Source organism: Rana temporaria, chromosome 5 (genome assembly GCF_905171775.1).
Source record: "Rana temporaria chromosome 5, aRanTem1.1, whole genome shotgun sequence".
Taxonomy (NCBI): Eukaryota; Metazoa; Chordata; class Amphibia; order Anura; family Ranidae; genus Rana; species Rana temporaria.
In genome coordinates this window covers 411,726,240-411,747,518 of record NC_053493.1, presented here as the reverse complement: position 1 = coordinate 411,747,518, position 21,279 = coordinate 411,726,240, and the positions used below count along the sequence as shown (strand labels likewise).

The 21,279-nt window shown below is 47.7% G+C and overlaps 1 protein-coding gene across 1 annotated transcript; it reads right to left on the bottom strand.

Moving 5' to 3' along the window:
- Nucleotides 1-3,103: 3,103 nt before the first annotated feature.
- Nucleotides 3,104-5,037, bottom strand: LOC120941567 (E3 ubiquitin-protein ligase TRIM39-like). The gene has a single exon (XM_040355044.1). The coding sequence runs from the start codon at nt 4,997-4,999 to the stop codon at nt 3,407-3,409; it is 1,593 nt and encodes a 530-aa protein (XP_040210978.1). The 5' UTR covers nt 5,000-5,037; the 3' UTR covers nt 3,104-3,406.
- Between the last annotated feature and the right edge of the window lie 16,242 nt (nt 5,038-21,279).

Below are 21,279 nucleotides of genomic sequence, written 5' to 3'. Positions count from 1 at the left end.
TTCCAGCGGACATTTGTCCAGCCGACCGTTTTCCAGCGGACAAAAATTTCTTAGCATGCTAAGAAATCTGTCCGCTGGAAACCTGTCCGTCGGACAAATCCGGTCGTCTGTACAGACTCACAGGACTTGTCCGACCGACCGCCATCCCTCGCATGCGTCTAAGTGATTCGACGCATGCGTGGAAGTATTTACCTTCCAGGGTCGCGCACGTCGCCGCATCCACGTCGCGACACGTCACTGCGTATGTTTTCCGCTGGGATTTTGGTCTGATGGTGTGTACAACCATCAGACCAAAATCCGGCAGCAGACATATCCGATGGAAACGGTCCGGCGGACTGTTTTCATCGGATAATCCGGTCGTGTGTACAAGGCCTAAGATTCCTGTTGCTTCACTTCCAGTAAGACAAAAAGGGATCACTCTGAATAACCCACAGCTTGCTGGCTGTACTTTGTTAATGTAATAAAGTCTCTTGAATGGTGTTCCTTGAGCAAATCACTAAGCCAGAGGCATACAATACCTCTCCCCGGAGGCTCAGTGAGTTTGAAAGCTACACAGTATCTTGGATGGTATTACCTGACTGCTTTACCAGGCCAGAGATACAAGGTACCTCTTGCCGATGGCCTAGCAATGGCAGCACACGGCAATAAGCGGACTACTGTTCCCAGCCAGTCTATAACTGCAAACGCTGCGTTCCCCGGCCACAGCATTCTGCACTACTCTCAACAATCCTCCTCGTGCTTCTTCCACACTGACCTTCTCCAAAGTGCAAGTCCTGTGTTCCCCGGTCACAGGAGCCTGACACTATCTCCATGGTGAAAATCTTTATCGAGGAATACATCCTAGCAGCTCCTCCTGCCCTCCTCTAAGCTTGGCGCGTCCCTCCATTCTTCTTTCTCCGGCACCAACAGAATCCCCTAGCAGTATGTGACCTCAGCTTATATGGGAGGCCTGCCCCCTGCCAATACCGAATAGGGATTGTTTAGAGCTCCTTACATGAGCTGCCTGTCACTCAGTACTTCAGGTCCAGCCCCTATTCCAGAACAATCTTCCTGAAAGCAGGGGAGGCATCTTTGAGTCAGAGAACAGGTGATCACCCACTACTGCACTAAACACTCCCAGCCCCAGATCAAAACAATGAGGCCCAGCCTAGAGCACAGGCCTGCCTAAATTTGCCTGCACTGATATCCTAAACATAGAAAAATCCTATTCTAGCACCTACCTAAAGGTAGAGGGTGCTACAATTATTTGCTCCATTTTGGTCTGTTAAACATACAACTGACAAAATACTGTTATATCTATTGAATAAGTGCACAAAATACCTGTGCATCCGGCCAGAAATCCAGTATTGTCCTGTGCACTCTGGGGACTTCTAAAGACCACAGAACACCTCCCCCACATATTATGGAGATAAGGATAGGGGGAGGTGTCCCATAATCCTGTTCTAAGGTGACAATATTGCTTTTCCATTAATACAGTACAGCGAGTGAGCGTTGTCACCTTAGGAAGTGTGTTAATGGAAGGATCACTAGGTAAAAACAGAAGGAAAAAAAGCATGAATGAAGAAAACCAATGCAGTCAGAACATCTAAGGATTAGAATAATAATCAGTTACAATGTAAATCAATACTTTACCCTATGAATCTTAAAGGGGTTGTAAAGGTTCATCTTTTATTTTCTAAATTGGTTCCTTTAAGCTAGTGCATTGTTGGTTCAGTTACCTTTTTCTTCGATTTCCCTTCTGAGGCCTCGTACACACGACCGTTTTCCCTCGATAGAATCCATCAAGAAACTTGGTGGCAGAGCTTCTTTGCTGAGGAAAACGGTCGTGTGTATGTTTTTCATCGAGGAAACTGTCGAGTAACTCGACGAGGAAAATAGAGAACAAGTTCTCTTTTTCCTCGATGGGAGTCTCAATTTCCTCGTTGTGTTCCTAGTTGGGCTGGTTTTCGACGAGAAACGCGAGCGTGTGTATGCTAAGAAACCCACGCATGCTCAGAATAAAGTATGAGACGGGAGCGCACCTTCAGTAAAAGTAGCGTTTGTAATGGAAAAAACACATTTGTCACGCTGTAACAGACTGAAAAGTGCAAATCGACTCTTACCAAACTTTTACTTAACACGCAGTAACATGAGATTAGCAAAAGCAGCCCCAAGGGTTGTGCCAGTGGAATCGAACTTCCCCTGCCATTGTATGTGTTGTACGTCACCGCGTTTGAGAACAACGGGATTTTGTCTTGACAGTGTGTACGCAAAGCAAGCTTGTCGAGTTCCTCGACAAGCCTAACAAGGAACTCGTCGAGGAAAACGATGTGTATTTTCCGACAAGTTCCTCGGTCGTGTGTACGAGGCCTGAATGTTTTTTTTCTTTGTTTGAATTTCTCACTTCCTGTTTCTCCTGAGTAAGCTTTCCACCATCATCTGAGCGGTGGAAAGTCATTTAGAACAGCTTACTGAACACCTTACTGAGGAGGAACAGGAAGTGAGAAATTCAGACAAAGAAAAAAAAAACATTTAGAAGGGAAATTGAAGGAAAAGGTAAGTGAACCAACAATGCACAAGCTTAAAGCGGAGGTTCACCCATAAAAACGACTTTCCCCTATTACACTGCCCCCCCGCATTACAATACGAATATGCCATTAATTTTTTTTTGGCTGCTGTACATACCTGGGTACAGCTATTCACCCGTGTCCTCCGGGTTGCGAGTCCCGCGGGAGTGGGCGTTCCTACCATGGCGATGATTGACGTTTTGACTAAAAAACGAGCTCCCCCCGTCGCATAAGAAGCGTCACGATTGGCGGAAGGAGCCGAACGGCGAGTCGGCGCTATACTGCGCCTGCGCATCGCAGTTCGGCTTCTTTCGCCAGTCGTGACGCGGCTTACGCGACGGGGGGGAGCTCATTTTTTTGTCAAAACGTCAATCACCGCCATGGTAGAAACACCCACTCCCGCGGGACTCGCAACCCGGAGGACACGGGTGAATAGCTGTACCCAGGTATGTACAGCAGCCAAAAAAAAATTAATGGCATATTCGTATTGTAATGCGGGGGGGCAGTGTAATAGGGGGAAGTCGTTTTTATGGGTGAACCACCGCTTTAAAGTAACCTATTTAGAAAATTCAAAACTAACCTTTACAACCCCTTTAACTCTTTTCTACTAGTCTTATCCTGACCACTAGCATTTAATGAACCCCTGAAACCCCTAACAATTGTCATTGTCACCATAAGAGTATAATTCACACTTTCCTGTGCTGAGATTTCCCAGTGCTCGGATTGTTTGTTTCAGGAACCTCAGATTTATAAAATATGGAAGCTGCACCCACTACATCATTCCAATTGTTAAAAATCATGAAGATTCAGATTTCTATGTCAGAAGATTTTGGGTGGATTTCCTGTTATATGATAAATACTCAAATCTCCTGACCCCCCCCAGATATAGTTATAGAACCGCTCGCTAAAGCTAATGCAGCATGGAGGGGCTCAGTGAAGGTGGTGGTAAATGTGTGGAGGTGTCTGATCGGGTTACACAGATCGTAAAAGGACAGCTGCCCGGCCTCATAATCCACATAGATCCTGACTCTGTTACTGGAGAGATTGTCAGCCAACTGGATCTCTTTATGGTCATGTTTCATGGAATACTGATTTTTTGTCCTGTACAACCCCCAGGACTTCTTATTCTTTCCAACCCCTGACTGGTCTCCTCTCCTCTCTATACTGGGATAACACATCCCAACCATCCAGCACTCTAATTTACAGACATCCACTTCCCAGTAATGTCGTCCTGAGGAAAATCCCCTGCTGCTTAATACCTTAAGTGTATCCTGAAATCTCTCCGGTGTTTCTGGATGATCCTGCCATATATCTGACCAGGATACAGTTTTCATGTCATCTGATATCTGTAGATTCTTATGAGCTGTGTTCACATCCAGTAATATGTCTGAAGCTTCCTGTATATTGAAGAATACATATACCCCTTTCCTCATATCAGATAACCCTGTGTGTAATATGTGTGATATTCCAGCCACATCCAGATCCCCTCCATCATGGAGGAGTCTATCATGTCTCTCTCTGTCCTCATTATCTCCCTCCTCAGTATCACACAAGTCCCCTGTGTCTGATTCCTGTAGGACAGTCAGTGGGTCAGTCATGTTACACAGCTCCTCAATGTCCTCCATCTTCCTGGACAGATCCTCCTTCTTTATTTCCAGCTGATGGATCAGATCAGACAATGAATGTGAGATCCGCTCTTCCTGGCTGGAGATGTTCCTCAGGGCTCTCTTCTTCAGGTCCTCCAGATGTCTCCTGAGCTCGATGAACAGGGCAGTGACTCTCTCTCTTTTACCAGCCGATTTTTCTTTTACTTTTCCCTTATGTTCCTTAAGATTCTGGACTCTTTGATCAATCTCCTCTCGGTGGGCAATCAGTTTCTGCAGAACATTTTTGAGTTTTTGTTTTTTGTTCTCAGAGGCCTCATCCAGAGTCTCCACCTTGTGTCCCCGGTGTTCTCCATCCAGCCTGCAGGACACACAGATACAGACAGAGTCCTCAGTGCAGTAATATTTAAGAAGTTCTCTATGGATGGAGCATTTTCTGTTCTCCATGGAAGTGGTGGGATCAGTTAGGACATGTTCTGGTGACTTGCTGTGGACTCTCAGGTGATTATCACACAGAGAAGCTTCACACATCAGACAGGATATAACAGCAGGTACAGGAGAGTGATAGCAGTAAGTACAGAAGATTTCAGTCTTTCCTTCTTCCAGCTGAGTAGATCGGAAAGTCTCCACTATGTTGAGTAGTGTTATGCTCCTGTGCAGTACAGGCCGATCCCGGAACTCTTCTCTGCACTCAGGACAGGAATATCCTCCAGACCCCTCCTGTGTATCCAACACACGATCAATACAGACCCGGCAGAAGTTGTGGCCACATCTCAGGTTTACAGGATCTGTATATGTGGTCAGACAGATGGAACAGTCCAGCTCCTGTCTCAGATCAGCAGACGCCATCGCTGAAAGCAGAAGAGAGAAATGAAAGTGAAAGGCTCAGGTTTCGAAACTTCAAAGGGCGTCTTACGTTTCTCTGGAAAGGGTGTGGCTCAGTTGGTCATACAGAGTTCATATTGCAGAAGTTTGTGCATAAAGCATCTGCAGACAAGGCAGACAAGGCACACAGCCAAGTTATATAATGCAGTGTGAATAGCTATTTGCGGGATTATGCTCTTTGGTGTCTGTTTGTTTATGAAGCAGTAGTAAATCAGTTATGAACCTGTGTAGGTCGATTCTCTGCAGGCGAAGAGAAGCGATCTACTAACATCCAGGACCTTCACTGTGAGTGCAAGACTGTAGTCTCATGAGAAATCCAGAGATTATAGTCTCGTTAAATCAAAGTGAAAGTAAAACACCAAGCAGCACAAATAAAATAAAGAAATAAAGTCCACCAATCACAAATATACACCCCCTTTATGGTGTAGCACTACCCCCGCAGGAGCTGCTGAGAATTTCAGGCGGCATGTTACCTCTATTTTCTCGCTGTCCAGGGTAGTAAAAGAGAGTTGAAAAAGTTCAATGTCCACACTTTACACTTCTTTGTCTAGAATTTATTTGCAGAACTTTGGTAGAAAAGAAGAAATTGTTGGAGGGGTGGAAGGGTAAATAGGTAGATAGGTTCAGGTGCATAATCTCAATTAGGAAACACTCCTGCTTCCAGCAAACAGTTCTCGTCACCACTCTAGCCAGAGTGGGTATTGCTCACCCGGATAGGTCCCTTTCCCTGGCCGAGCAACCCGAATGGCACACGGAATAAAGTACAGTCTCTGCCACAGACCTTCCTTTATAAGGAGACACTTTCGGTCCAGAATCCCCTGCCACAGGATTCAGCACCCGGATCTCTCCAGATTAACTTCTGTGGAACTCAGATCTGACATCACCATCAAGCCTCTCAAATGGTGTGTAGCGCCCCCTTACTTTCACTTTTAGTGTGGGCACTACGCTAAAGTTAGTGGGGAATGGGAGAGTTATTTTTGCTCCCATTCACAATTTTCTAAATTGGGCTGCTGTCATTCATGGGCTGTCCTGTGGGTCAGTCTGCGCTCCAGGGGTGTTGTTTCCACCCCTGGGTGACGGTTGGCGCTGGAGGGGTTCTGGCAGAGCCGCTTTTCCCCAGCAGCCAATTGGGGGAGTTTTTCCCTCGCGGGGCATGCTGATGGAGGGTGTATCTGTGGCGGACGCCATTTTTTGAGGTCCTTCGTGGGTTTGAGGTTCCAGGTGCGGCACCCACCTTCAGGGTGATGGCCTACCGGGCCGGGGTCATACGCTATGCGGAGCTCCACGTTCCTGATAGGGACCCCAGTGACTTACTGGGTTCCCAATTCTTTTGAGGAGATCCCAGGCAGGATGCCGCTCGATGGGGGGTTGGCTTGAGGAGAACCCGGAGGCAGGTTGTCCAACAGGGCTTGAACGAACCATCGGGGATCTGGTGACTGGAATGTTGACAGGTACACTATTGCTGTCATCTGGTGACCTATGCTTGATCTACTGGAAGGATTCGCTCAATCTAAATCTGTTCATTTAGCTCTGTAGCGCCCCCTTACTTTCAGTATGGGCCCTACGCTAAAGTTAGTGGGGAATGGGAGAGTTATTCTTTCTCCCATTCACAATTTGTCAAATTTGGGCTGCTGTCATTCCAGAAATGTCCTGTAGGTCAGCCTGCGCTCCAGGGGTGTTGTTTCCACCCCTGGGCGACAGGTGGCGCTAGAGGGGTTCTGGCAGAGCAATTTTCCCCAGCAGCCAATTAGAGGAGTTTTCCCTCGCGCGGCATGCTGGGGGAGAGTATATCTGTGGCAGACGCCATCTTTATTGGTTCTTCCTGCGGGTTCCGGGTTCCAGGTGCGGTATCCACCTTTAGGGTGCGCGCATCCAACGGACCCCGGCGATGGCCTTCCAGGCCGGGGTCAAATGCTACTCGGAGCTCTATGTTGCCGAGAGGGGCCCCAGTGACTTACTGGGTCCCCAGTTCTATTGAGAGGATCCCAGGCTGGATGCCGTTCGATTGGGGGGTCGGCTTGAGGAGAACCCGGAGGCAGGTTGTCCAATAGGGCTTGAACGAACCAATCGGGCATCTGGAAACCGGAATGCTGACAGGTACGCTTTGCTGTCATCCGGTGACCTATGCTAAAACCTACTGGGAGGATTCGCTCAATTCGTCCATTTAGCTCATCCAAAGTAATTGGCCTGTGGCAGAGGCCTTGAGCCAGGTCTGTGAGAGAGATCTGTTCCTCCCAGCAATTTAAAGTGACACTTCGGCTGCCAGGCTTGTGACAGGAGTCTGTCCGGGGGCACTTCACCCACTCTGGCTAGAGTGGCGACAAACTGTAATTTGGTACTACTGAGAGCAGGATTGCTCGGTTCATATCCAGGCCTGATACTGCAAAGTTCTCCCTCTTTCTTCATCAACCTTTTCTTCCTATTTGATGTTGATGTTGACCGTGTTGGCCTGGAAATAAAGCATTGGAAAACCTCTATTCCTTGCCTGGACATTCACTCTGTTTTCCAACTGCACCCGTAGACAGCACTAAGGTAACTTATTACGCCGATCCCAACAACAAATCAGCGGCTTCTGAGGGAGTAGCGCTACACGTGGGGGCTCGTCCGGGATTTCGGCTGTTACCATTGACAACTGAGATTGTGAGTAGTCATTTATTAACCACTTCCATACAGGGCTCTTATACACACCTCAATACCGGGCCTATTCTGGCACTTCTCTCCTACATGTACAAATCATAATTTTTTTGCTAGAAAATTACTCAGAACCCCCAAACATTATATATGTTTTTTTAGCAGACACCCTAGGGAATAAAACGGCGGTCATTGCAAAGGTTTATCTTGTACGGTATTTGCGCAATAATTTTTCAAACGCCTTTTTTGGGGAAAAAAATTGTTTCATGAATTAAAAAAATAACAAAACAGTAAAGTTAGCCCAATTTTTTTGTAAAATATGAAAGATTAGGTTACACCGAGTAAATAGATACCTAACATGTCACGCTTTAAAATTGCGCACCCTCATGGAATGGCGCCAAACTTTGGTACTTAAAAATCTCCATAGGCAAGGCTTTGACATTTTTTACAGGTTACCAGTTTAGATTTACAGAGGAGATCTAGTGCTAGAATTGTTGCTGCCACTCTAACGCACGCGACGATACCTCACATATGTGGTTTAAACGGCGTTTACATGACTTGCGTGTGCGTTCGCTTCTGCGCGCGAGCTACCGGGGACAGGGGTGTTTTAATTTTTTTTTATTATTATTATTTATTTATTTTACATATTTATTTATTTTTTTACACTTTTTTTATTTATTTTTTATTATTTTATTACTTTTATTCCTATTACAAGGAATGTAAACATCCCTTGTAATAGGAATGTGTGTGACAGGTCCTCTTTATGGAGAGATGCGGGGTCAATAAGACCCCACATCTCTCCTCCAGGCTGGAAACCATGAGATCGGTGAAAAAAATTCACTGATCTCATGAATACTGTGGCTTACAGCCGCAATGGCGGCTTTGTTTACTTACAGGACCCGGGCGTGACGTCATCACATCGCGCCCGGGTCCTCCGACGGTCATAGAGATGACTGGTGACCATCTGGTCACCAGTCATCTCTATACTTCCTGCCAGCGCCGTACGATTCTTTCTCCGGGCCCCCGTGGCACGGGAGAGCCTGGAGAAGCACCGGATGGCGGCGGGAGGGGGGGATGTCCCCTCCCGCCGCCTGTAAGAACGATCTAGCGGCGGAACCGCCACTATGATCGTTCTTACGTTGTGCAGAATCGCCGGCACAAGAGATAGATATCTGGATGATGCCTCTCGCTGCAGGCATCATTCAGATATCCCCCTTCAAAGTCCAGGACGTCATATGACGTCCACTCTGGACGGTAGAGACACTTTGTGGACGTCATATGACGGCGGCTGGTATGGAAGTGGTTAAGGAGCGAAGAGTGTTCGGTGTCGTGTGTTTGAACTGTCCGGCTACAAGGGAGTTTTTTGTGTGACCGAGTGGGCCAGAGGGTGTGTTGCCTGGCCTACTTACCTTGAACAGAATTTTGGACAACGATTTTTGCCCTGTTCAGTTTTTTTCCAAGTTTCCCTCTTCCCCCCCTTCTCCTCCAGATCCACATGGACATTTTTGTGCAGAACTCTTGGGAGGGGTTTGGGTTCAGTCAGTTATAGAGGGGGTCCTTGCCAACTTCTTTGCAGCAATATAGGAAGACTGTACAAGAAAGGAAATGTTTCATTTTTTTTCTCTTCCCTTTTGCAGACTCAGTCCACTGCTTCCGCAGGTCCCCCAAGGTCTGGAATCGGTCCTTGTCCACAATCTTCCTCAGGGTCCGGTCACCTCTTCTCGTTGTGCAGCGTTTTCTGCCACACTTTTTCCTTCCCACAGACTTCCCACTGAGGTGCCTTGATACAGCACTCTGGGAACAGCCTATTCGTTCAGAAATTTCTTTCTGTGTCTTACCCTCTTGCTTGAGGGTGTCAATGATGGCCTTCTGGACAGCAGTCAGGTCGGCAGTCTTACCCATGATTGCGGTTTGGAGTAATGAACCAGGCTGGGAGTTTTTAAAAGCCTCGGGAATCTTTTGCAGGTGTTTAGAGTTAATTCGTTGATTTAGATGATTAGGTTAAGAGCTCGTTTAGAGAACTTTTTCATGATATGCTAATTTTTGGAGATAGGAATTTTGGGTTTTCATGAGCTGTATGCCAAAATCATCAATATTAAAACAATAAAAGGCTTGAACTACTTCAGTTGTGTGTAATGAATCTAAAATATATGAAAGTCTAATGTTTATCAGTACATTACAGAAAATAATGAACTTTATCACAATATGCAAATTTTTTGAGAATGACCTGTACATACATAGAAAATTATATTGATACATCAGGATTAGGGATGAGCTTCGAGTTCGACTGGAACATTGCCTGTTCGCCTGTTCGGCGAACAACGAACAATTAGGGGTGTTCGCGGCAAATTCGAAAAGCCGCGGAACACCCTGTTAAAGTCTATGGGAGAAATCTAAAGTGCTAATTTTAAAGGCTAATATGCAATTTATTGTCCTAAAAAGTGTTTGGGGACCTGGGTCCTGTCCCAGGGGACATGTATCAATGCAAAAAAAAGTTTTAAAAACTTCTGTTTTTTCAGGAGCAGTGAATTTAATAATGCTAAAAGTGAAACAATAAAAGTGAAATATTACTTTAAATTTCGTACCTAGGGGGGGTGTAAAGTTAGCATGTGAAATATTGCATGTTTCCCGTACATAGAACTGTCCCTGCACAAAGTGTCATTTCTCAAAGGAAAAAAAGTATTTTAAAACCGGACTTGCGGCTATAATGAATTGTTGGCTCTGGCAATTCAGAGCGAATTCATTCATAAAAAAAAAGCGTGGGGATCCCCCCAAATTCCATTACCAGGCCCTTCAGGTCTGGAATGGATATTAAGGGGAACCCTGCCGTCAATTTGAAAAAAAAAAATGACGTGGGGTTCCCCCCCAAATATCCATTCCAGACCCTTCAGGTCTGGCGTGGAGTTCCCCCAAAAATTCACACCAGACCCCTTATCCAAACACGTTAACCTGGCCGGCCGCAGAAAAGAGAATGCGACAGAGTGCGCCCCCCCCCTGTCATGAACCGTACCAGGCCACATGCCCTCAACATGGGGAGGATGTCCCCATGTTGATGGGGACAAGGGCCTCATCCCCCACAACCCTTGCCCGGTGGTTGTGGAGGTCTGCGGGCGGGGGGCTTATCAGAATTTGGAAGACCCCTTTAACAAAGGGGACCCCCAGATCCTGCCCCCCCTATGTGAATTGTACCCCTACCATTTCACGAAGGAAGTGTAAATAGTTGGAAAAAACACACACACACCGTAGAAAAAAGTCCTTTATTAATAAAAAATAAATTTAAAAAAAAACAGCGGTGGTAATCTACTCGGTCCCAGCTCCCTGCTCCAACGTTGTCTGTATCCAGCGACAGTTGATCTCCGGTCCAGCGATGAGAAGATCCATCCATCCAGAGCGCAGCCACGCCGACCTAGTCTCTCTGCTGGACACAGCCCAGCGAATGACGCGGCTGAAGTTGTGACATTTCTTCTATAGGGGAGGCGGAGACACCCGTCACGTGACCCCGCCCCGTCACTGTGAGGTAGCAGAGGGGGCGGGTCACGTGATGGGTGGCCCCGCCTCCCCTATATAAGAAATGTCAAAGCTACAGCGCGTCATTCACTGGGCTGTGTCCAGCGGAGAGAGGAGGTCGGCATGGCTGCGCTCTGGATGGATGGATCTTCTCATCGCTGGACCGGAGATCAACCGTCTGGATACAGACAACGTTGGAGCAGGGAGCTGGGACCGAATAGATTACCACCGCTGGATTTTTTTTATTAATAAATGACTTTTTTCTACGGTGTGTGTGTGTTTTTTCCAACTATTTACACTTCCTTCGTGAAATGGTAAGGGTACAATGTACCCCATTATCAATTCACATAGGGGGGGCCAGGATCTGGGGGTCCCCTTTGTTAAAGGGGTCTTCCAGATTCTGATAAGCCCCCCGCCCGCAGACCCCCACAACCACCGGGCAAGGGTTGTGGGGATGAGGCCCTTGTCCCCATCAACATGGGGACATCCTCCCCATGTTGAGGGCATGTGGCCTGGTACGGTTCAGGAGAGGGGGGGCCGCACTCTGTCCCCCCTCTTTTCTGTGGCTGGCCAGGTTAACGTGCTCGGATAAGGGGTCTGGTGTGAATTTTTGGGGGAACTCCACGCCATTTTTAAAAAAAAATTTGGGGTGGAGTTCCCATTAAAATCCACACCAGACCTGAAGGGTCTGGAATGGATATTTGGGGGGAACCCCACGTAATTTTTTTTTTTAATTGACGGCGGGGTTCCCCTTAATATCCATTCCAGATCTGAAGGGCCTGGTAATGGAATTTGGGGGGACCCCCACGCTATTTTTTATTTTTATTTTGAATGAATTTGCTCTGAATTGCCAGAGCCGACAATTCATTATAGCCGCAAGTCCGGTTTTAAAATACTTTTTTTTCCTTTCAGAAATGACACTTTGTGCAGGGACAGTTCTATGTACGGGAAACATGCGCTATTTCACATGCTAACTTTACACCCCCCCCTAGGTACGAAATTTAAAGGAATATTTCACTTTTATTGTTTCACTTTTAGCATTATTAAATTCACTGCTCCCGAAAAAACTGACGTTTTTAAAACTTTTTTTTGCATTGATACATGTTTCCTGGGACAGGACCCAGGTCCCCAAACACTTTTTAGGACAATAACTTGCTTTTAAAATTAGCACTTTAGATTTCAAATGTTCGAGTCCCATAGACTTTAAAGGGGTTCTAAAGTTCACATGAACATTTGGTGTGTTCGCAAGTTCTGGTGCGAACCGAACAGGGGGGTGTTCGGCTCATCCCTACTAAGGAGTGATACTCGGACACACTTGACCCCACTGCTTCCACCTACCGTCCACGGGTGACAGGAGCCCCCGGACAAAAGAACCAGGCCCGTCGGAACTAGAGAGGGAATGCAAGCAACTGCTGGGGGCCCCGAGCTGGCCAGGGGCCCCCAAGCAGGAGCCCGTTCGTTCCGCTGCAGGGATGGGGGCTTTAGTTTGCTGAGGGGAGAGAAGCAGGGGCAGAATGGGCTGTGTGGCTGCCGGATATTTAATACCAGAGATTTACAGCCGCAGCGATGTCTTTTACTTTAACTTCTTTTTTTATTTTTTTTTGGCAGTGACCAATTCTCCCCCTCTGGTTGGTTGAGCAGATCAGTGTCTCAAAGCTCCTCCCCTCCTCAGTCCGTTTTGTAAACACACACAAGGAGGAAGAAGAGGAGGGGGGAGAAGGGACCTTCTGATCAGGTCTGCTCTAAAGTTTTTATTATGCTCTGTAGATGGAGGAGGAAGGGGGGAGACTGTCTGTCTGGAAAGGAGGACAAGTTAGATCTCATGTGAGTGATCGAGGGGTTAGGAGGATATGTGCTGGCAGGGGAAAGCCAATGCTAGAACTTCAGTGTGGATTAGATTTGAAATTTGACAACCCCTCTCTTCCTTCCAAAAACACCCCTCCAGCACATATCCTACCCCCTACCTATTCCCCTTGCACTGGTTCCTTTCTCTCACAAACCCCCCCAGCACATATCCGACCCCCCAAGCACATGTGGGCACAGTGGCTGCATATGATGGGGCACAGTGGCTGCATATGATGGGGCACAGTGGCTGCATATGATGGGGCACAGCGGCTGCATATGATGGGGCACGGCGGCTGCATTTGATGGGGCACGGCGGCTGCATTTGATGGGGCACGGCGGCTGCATTTGATGGGGCACGGTGGCTGCATTTGATGGGGCACGGTGGCTGCATTTGATGGGGCACAGTGGCTGCATTTGATGGGGCACAGTGGCTGCATATGATGTTTCTTTTTTTTAGAATCAGTTTGCGCCCCCCCAAACAAATTTGAGCACCGACCGCCTCTGCCCCCAGCACATATCTATCTCTCCCCTCTCTAGCACTAGCCCTCTCGCCAGGACATATCTATCCCCTGCATTCCATGCAGAACACCCGCAATTCAGCTACACGCGTTTGCTGCGGCACATTATATGCAACAGCAGTATTTGCACTGTAAACATTTTTTATTTAACGTGTGGGTGAACTTAAACTGTATCGCTATGCTGTGGTTCCTGTAGGCTGTGCGTGTGGGGGGGGGGGGCTGGGGCTTGGGGGCCTCCATGTCCATTTTGCTTGGGGCCCCCAAATTCCTTCAAACGGCCCTGAAAAGGACAGCCCACAGTACAGCCAAGCTAGAGTAGAGACCCAAATTTAAACAATCAAATTAGTTCAGAGCCAACTATTTCTCTGAACTTTCCCTCTAAATCTCAAATCGCACCAGTTCTGATAATAGCCAGGCGCTACAATAATATATCCAAAAATTCTCCTCGCTAAATCCTCTCCTTGATGTCGGTGGACAAATGAGAACCAAGAGGAGACAAGATGCATGGCAACGCTTCCTTTCTACACATTTCAGGAACATTAGTGTTTTGTAAAGGAACAATATTAGCTGTAGAAGAAAGCTGTGATTTAGCCAAGAGCATTATCGTCACTAGATGGCGCCCAAACCATGGCCACAGTTTCCTCACAAGCAGATGAGATTGCAGACAAAGGAGAAGTATTGATCAAAACAGGAGCAGGTAGCACTATGGGAGTTCTTCACTTCCTATAATACAGGTGGGAGGAGAGGCATATCCCATATATATATAAACTCCTTTCGTCTTTTCCGCTTCAAACCAAAACTTTGAATATGATTAAATGGGAAAAGGATCTATCCCAAACCTTTACGTGGGAAGAGTGGCAGAAAGCCATTCATATTAATAGTTCCTCTTCTTCATGTGTAGAACACTGGGAAAATGCCCAGAAAATACTAAACCGCTGGTATCTGACCCCTTACAGACTCTCTAAAATATTCCCTAACTCCTCCCCCTTATGTTGGAGATGTGATTCCTATACAGGCAACTTACTACACACTCTTTGGGACTGTAGAGCCTTATCAAGCTTTTGGAATAATGTATCCTCCTTCATCGCGACTTTCACCGGTAATCTAAAATTACTTATACCTGAAGTGGCCTTATTAGGTCTAAAACTATGGGGCAAATTCTCAAAAGAGATACGCGGACTTAACTAAAGTTTTCTGAATTTACACGGCGCGTATCTTTGCGCCCGATCTTCAAAACGAGTTAAGCCTAGATTTCCAGATTTTCCGTCCTACCTAAAAAAAATACACCTGCGCATCCCCGGGCGCAAATTACGCTAGTCACGCCGCTGTTTTTGATAGGCAAAGATGCAAATGAGGGAGATAGGGCGATTCACAACATTAAGTGTGTGCGCCGTAGATTACGCCCTGTGCGCACCTGTTAGTTTCCCTGGGCAAATTTACACATTATAAAAGCAGACCTAATTTTACACATGCCGTGTAAGGGTCTGCTCAAGCAACTGAATAGAGGTAGAGCTGACAACACATCTCTGCAGGACAACAATCTGACTGCCAAAATGCCCGGCACATCAATGATTGTAACGGCACTCGCCACTTTACAGGCACAAAGAAGGAGGAGGGCACAGAGGAGGAGGATGCGGGCACAGGAGAGGGTTTACCGCCCACGGCGCGATCTGTTTGCCATGCCTGATTATGAGGTGTATGGCAACTTCAGATTTGACAGGGAAGCCATCCTGGAGCTCACCCAAATACTTCAGGAGGATCTCACCACCCCAACCAAACGATCCCATGCCCTGCCACCTCTACAAAAAGTTATGGCAACCCTTCATTTTTTGGCCACTGGGTCTTTCCAGCGTGCATCTGGAGGTCTGGCTGGGATGGTGCAGTCGACAATGAGCCGATGTGTCCATCAGGTGGTCCCTGCCATACTGCGGCGCATTGGGCAACCAGTTTGAAAAGCCCACCCAGGAGGAGCAGCGTCTGCAAGCCATGACTGACTTCTACAACATTGGTGGCTTCCCACGGACCATCAGGGCGATAGACTGCACCCATGTGGCACTACAGCCCCCCCATGAAACTGAGCACCTGTTCAGGAACAGAAAAGGCTGGCATTCGATCAACGTCCAAGCTATTGTAGATGCTCATGGCCTCATCTGGCACGTTTGTGCCAAATTTCCAGGGTCGTGCCACGACAGTTTCATTCTCCGGCAGACCAAGATCTACCAAGACTTGGAGCAGAATGTGTATGGAGACAGCTGGCTGATTGGTGAGTGACATTGGTGTCAGGTATGCCCCCCCCCATGATGCAGACATCACAAGGGGCACATGCATGACTAATATCCTCCTGTCTTTTCCCTTACAGGTGACTCTGGATATGCCTTGGGACCCCACCTAATGACACCATTTAGGAACCCCCAAACACCAGGAGAACACAAATATAATGAGGTGCACATTCGCACCCGTTCAATTGTAGAGCGGACATTCGGGCTTCTCAAGTCCCGCTTCAGATGCCTTGACAAGACTGGGGGTACACTCTTGTATTCCCCAGACTTTGTCTGTCAAATAATTGGGGCATGTTGCATACTACACAATTTTGCAATGAGAAGGGGCCTGCATATTGAGTTATGTCCTGACCTGACCCCCCACCCAGGCAATCCCCCCCCCCCCCCAACCACATCTACCCGGTCTGCTGAGGGCACAGCAATAAGGAGACGACTTGCTGAAGGCATCTTTTCCCAGTAAATGGTACTTCATTATCTCACTTTATTGTTTGGTTTTACACCATAAACGCACAGATATTATGTGACATTTAAAATGTTTCTTTGCACAGTAAATGCACATTAATTATATGACAATGAGAATGTCTTTTTTCACAGAAAACGCACATTAATTATCTCACAATGAGAATGCATGAATGCACACCACTGTGGTCCCTAGCACAGACACATCACATGCACATCGAATTGGATTAGATCCAAGTACCCCCCCCCCCCTTTGGTACTTGGGAGCAGTAACGCCCTGCCACGGCTCCAATTATGTCACTGTGCATTCATACACCATTCAGGAACCTGGGAACACTTCTCCCTGGTCCTGGGGATCCCTACTCCACCAAAACTGAGGGTGACACCCTTATGTTATCAGGAATGCCACCCCCCCCCACATTCACACATCATTCACACACATAAACCAAATCATAAGTACAGTATAAAAGTACCCCTGCAACTTAGTGATGTTGCCGAGTGCTCCTTCTGGGCTGACCACGGGCACGGGCACGTCCACGGCCAACTGGAGGATCTTCACGGGGGGGGGCTGTGCAGGGGAGGGAGTATCTTCACGGGGGGGTCTGTGCAGGGGAAGAAGGAGCCTCCCCTGGTGTCTGTCCTCCTGCTGGCCTGCCCTCCAAGGCCACGGCTATCCTTGTCAGACAGCCAGTGATGTCAGCCGTATTAGCCTGGCCAGCCCGGGTATTGTCCTGCACAGCCCGGGTATTGGCCTGCACAGCCTGGGTCAGGGCAGTCACCTCCTGGGCCACGCCTGTTGTGGCGTTCTTCAGGTCCCACAAACAGGTGATGACCCCCACTGAGTTGGTGGCCACATCACCCAGTGAATCCCTCATTAAACCCAGGCTGTGCTCCACCTTGGTCATTGTTTTTTTAATTTCACCCAGACTGCGGGTCTGCTGGGCATTGTCCCTCAGCAGACTGACCGGCAGACGCTCAAACCCCCCCCTGGTTTCCGGGGTCGGCCTCCTACTTGCCCCTGAGGCTTGTGGCCTTGGAGGAGGGGTTGGAGTGACCCATGGGGGTTGCTGCATGTTGGAGGAGGGTTGGGAGGGGCCACCCCTGATGGTGGTCTGACTGCTGGGAGCCTCTGGGGTACCCTCAGGGGATGACTCAAAGGTCCTATCTTGGCCCATCAGGATTTGCCGGCCAATCACAATATTTTCATCCTCCTCCCCCTCATCCTCCTCCCACTCAACATCCAAATTAGGGGAGTTGTGGGCACTCCCCTCCCATGGCGAATCCTTCCCTTCTTGAGACTCAGCATCAGCCTGTCTTGGGGGTGGTGCAGCAGCCTGCCCTGATGGGCCACCAACCTCCTGCCCTGATGGGGCAGCAACCTCCTGCCCTGATGGGGCAGCAACCTTCTGCCCTGATGGGGCTGCCACCTCCTGGGCTGATGACCCAGCAACCTCCTGGGCTGATGGGACTGCCACCTCCTGGGCTGATGACCCAGCAACCTCCTGGGCTGATGGGGCTGCAACCTCCTGGCCATCTGGGGAGGACACAAAACAATCACAGGTTGGTGGATCCACACACTTGGCACATCTTCCCTTCCCCCACCCACACATGCTAATCACCAGATAGAAAAAAATAAAAACTTACCTGTCCTCACAGGAGCATCAGAGTCAAAGCCAGGCAGGCCCACCACCTGCTGTGGGTGGAAACACTGGGCCACTGCCCATTCCTCCTCACTCATCCTGACTGGGCAGGGTCCCCCTCCTCCAGTGCCCCTGGTATGGGCATGCAGCGTTGCCAGCTTGTTCCGGGACACGCTCTTTAAATCGTTAATTTTTTTTTGGATGCCAGCGATGGTCCTGGTCCCCCCCCCGACGCATTGATCCGATCGGTGATCTTTTTAAGGATCTCCTTCCTCCTGGCCGGGGTGGTGTTCTGGCTCTCAGGGCCATGGAGAAAACGACCATATTTTATGATGCCCTGAGCAAGAATATGCTTCTCTGCCACTGAAAAATTTAGCTTCCTGCGCTTGGGGGCCATCACAGACACCACCCAGCAACAGGAAACTCACCCAAAAAACAATCAACAATACACACACAACAAAGAAAAAAAATCACAGCAAAAAAATAAATAAACACAAACAGACAGCTACTATAAATTCAAAAACAAACAGGCAAAAAAGGGAAACAAAAAACAATCACACACCAAAAAACAAACACTTATCAAAAACAAACAGGCAAAAAATCAAAACAAATAACAAATTATCAAAAACAAACACCAACTATACACTACAAGTCCTCAACAACTTTTCTCACAAACAAATCTTACCAACAAACACTGACAAACGTTCAAAGCAGAAGCAACTTGCTTTAGGAAGGGAACACAGGGAAATACTTTTGCAAGGGAAGTGTGTTTGACTGGGGCTATTTAGACACAGGGCGATCCTCAAACTAAGTACGCTTGGGCTTTTACCTATCTCACTGATTGCGATGAGCAAAGTTCTGCACATGCCCAGTGAGGTCCAGATTCGTGCGCGCATGCGCAGTACGGCCGGCCCTTCATTTGCATGGGGTCACGGCTCATTACAATGAAGCACGCCCACTTCCTTCCCACTTGCCATAACCACGCCTTATGCCTCGGAATTTAGGTTACGGATGGCGCAATTTTGTGCGCAAATGCGCTGTGGATACGGCACTTACTACACCAACTTAGGGCGCCGTAACTTAAATGACATAAGTTAGGTAATACTAAATTTGCACAGCTTTTTGAGAATTTGGCCCTAGATGTCTATCCCCCTCAGTTTAGAACTATAGTCGTCAACTTCCTTACAGCAGCGAGACTCACCATAATGAAATTATGGAAATCTATCCTAGCACCTAATTTATCTGATGTTATCCAGAGACTCAATACTCAAGCTCACTATGAGCTAATATTAGCACACAAAAAAGGATCCATAACTAAATTCATTAAAAATTGGAATGACTGGATCACACATCCTAGGGCCTCAAATTTTCTGAAGAATCCTGATAACTATTAAATATACTCCCGAACGATTAAGCTCTCAAAAGTGACCAGACATAAAAAATAACTTCCATCTCACTTTGCCTTCCCCTCCCTCCCTTTGTTACCTCTTTATGTTAATTTTGGTTCTATATTATACTACTTTGAATCATAATCCCTTGTTTACAGTATGATCCTGATGGGGTAAACAGGGATTGGTAGTTACTTGATCAAGCAGTTGACCACTGTCCATTTGGACAAAGTCCTTTGTTGTCATTGTTTAGTATATTGGCATTTTGATGCCTACCCAGGCATACTGGTGATAATATTGTATGATTAAGAAATTGTATTATTATTACTTTCTTCTTGTTTTCTTTTGAAAATACAATAAAAAATATTTTTGAAAAAAAAAAAACAGGAGCAGGTAAATTAACCTCTGAACTCTCTCTAACTTAGGGCTCTTTCACACGTCCGTTCCGTTCGTCCGTTTTTTGAACGTCCGTTAACGGACCGCAATGCTTCCCTATGGGTTAACGTCCGTTAGCGGATGAGCATCCGCTAACGTCCGTTAGCATCCGTCTGCGTTAAGTTCCGTTTTTTTGGACGGAAGAAAACCCTATTTTTCTTCCGTCAAAAAAACGGAACTGACGAAAAACGGACGTTAGCGGATGATCCGTTTACCATCCGATCCGCTAACATCCGTTTTTCATCAAAATATGTAAAAAGCCCCAAAAAAAAAAAAAAAAAACGGATGGAAAAACTGATGGAAAAACTGATGAAAAACTGACGTAAAACGGACGTAAAACGGACGAAAAACTGATGGAAAAACGGATCAACTGATGAAAAAAAAACTGATCTAAAAAACTGAGCTGACGTGTGAAAGAGCCCTTAGGGTGACCAGACATCCCCAGTTTCAGGGGACAGTGCCCTGATTGAGGACACTGTCCCCGGACCAAGTCTGTCCCTGGTTTTGTCCCCAGATTGGATCTAATAGGGGACAGGGGCAATTTCAAAGGCAGTCAGTGCAGAATTAAAATAATGCTGTGCCTACTAGCATAGGGGGGTTGTATTTTTCCCATTATCTGTGTCCCCTTCTGATGATCATGTGCTGGTCGGAGCGAAGGGAATATTTCTTCTGTTTCGGGCGCATGCCCATTCAGCTCCGCTCACATGTTCTTCTGCCTTGGCTCAAATCCTGGCCAGCCACCTGCCTATCTCCTTGCCTTCCCTGGCAGAGTGATCTTCCTCCGCTCCCCATCCAGTAGTAGCCGGGGCCCGAAGAGTAAGACTTGAGAGGCTGTGAGGCGGGCGGCAATGGCCAGAGAGCCGCTGATTGTTGCCATTACTAGTAAAGAAAAAATATGTCCCCAGATTTCATTTTAAAAATCTGGTCACCTTACTCTAACTGCATTCAATTCCCGTAACAGGCCTGACTAGAACTGAGGAGAATAATTTAATTAAATGCAGGTCAAATTTACCAGTGCCAGGTACATCAGCAGCAGCACCTACCTGTTGATCATTTGAAGTGCATACCACCAGGTTAGGATTTCATTGGGGTTGTTGCCCAACCTGCAGAGGGGCATGACACGCTGGCCGGGATCCTCTCTCTTCCAGCGCCCCTTGTGACCTGGGTGGTACTGTTCTCGCTGGGCTCCTTCTTCTTGCATTGCACTCCCCCACCATGCTTCCAGTCATGCTACCCTTGGGGACCCCCGACACTGTGGTGCGGTAAGGGGGAGTAACGCTGGCTCCTGTAGCCTCTTTGCCGGCCCCCTGACCGGAAGGGAAGAGACACATCAAGCTGACCACCGACCCAGAACTTCCTTCATGGGTGGAACATCCTCTTCCTCTAAACCCACCGCTGGGCTCCAGACTTCTTCCAGAGCCTTGTCTGCTCTGATGGGGCCCCTGGGTGTAGCATCAACGGTGGTGGCTGCGGCGGTGGCTGTTGCAGTGGAGGCAGACCTGCCGACGACGGCCCTGGAAACTTCGGCTGTGACTTGACCCG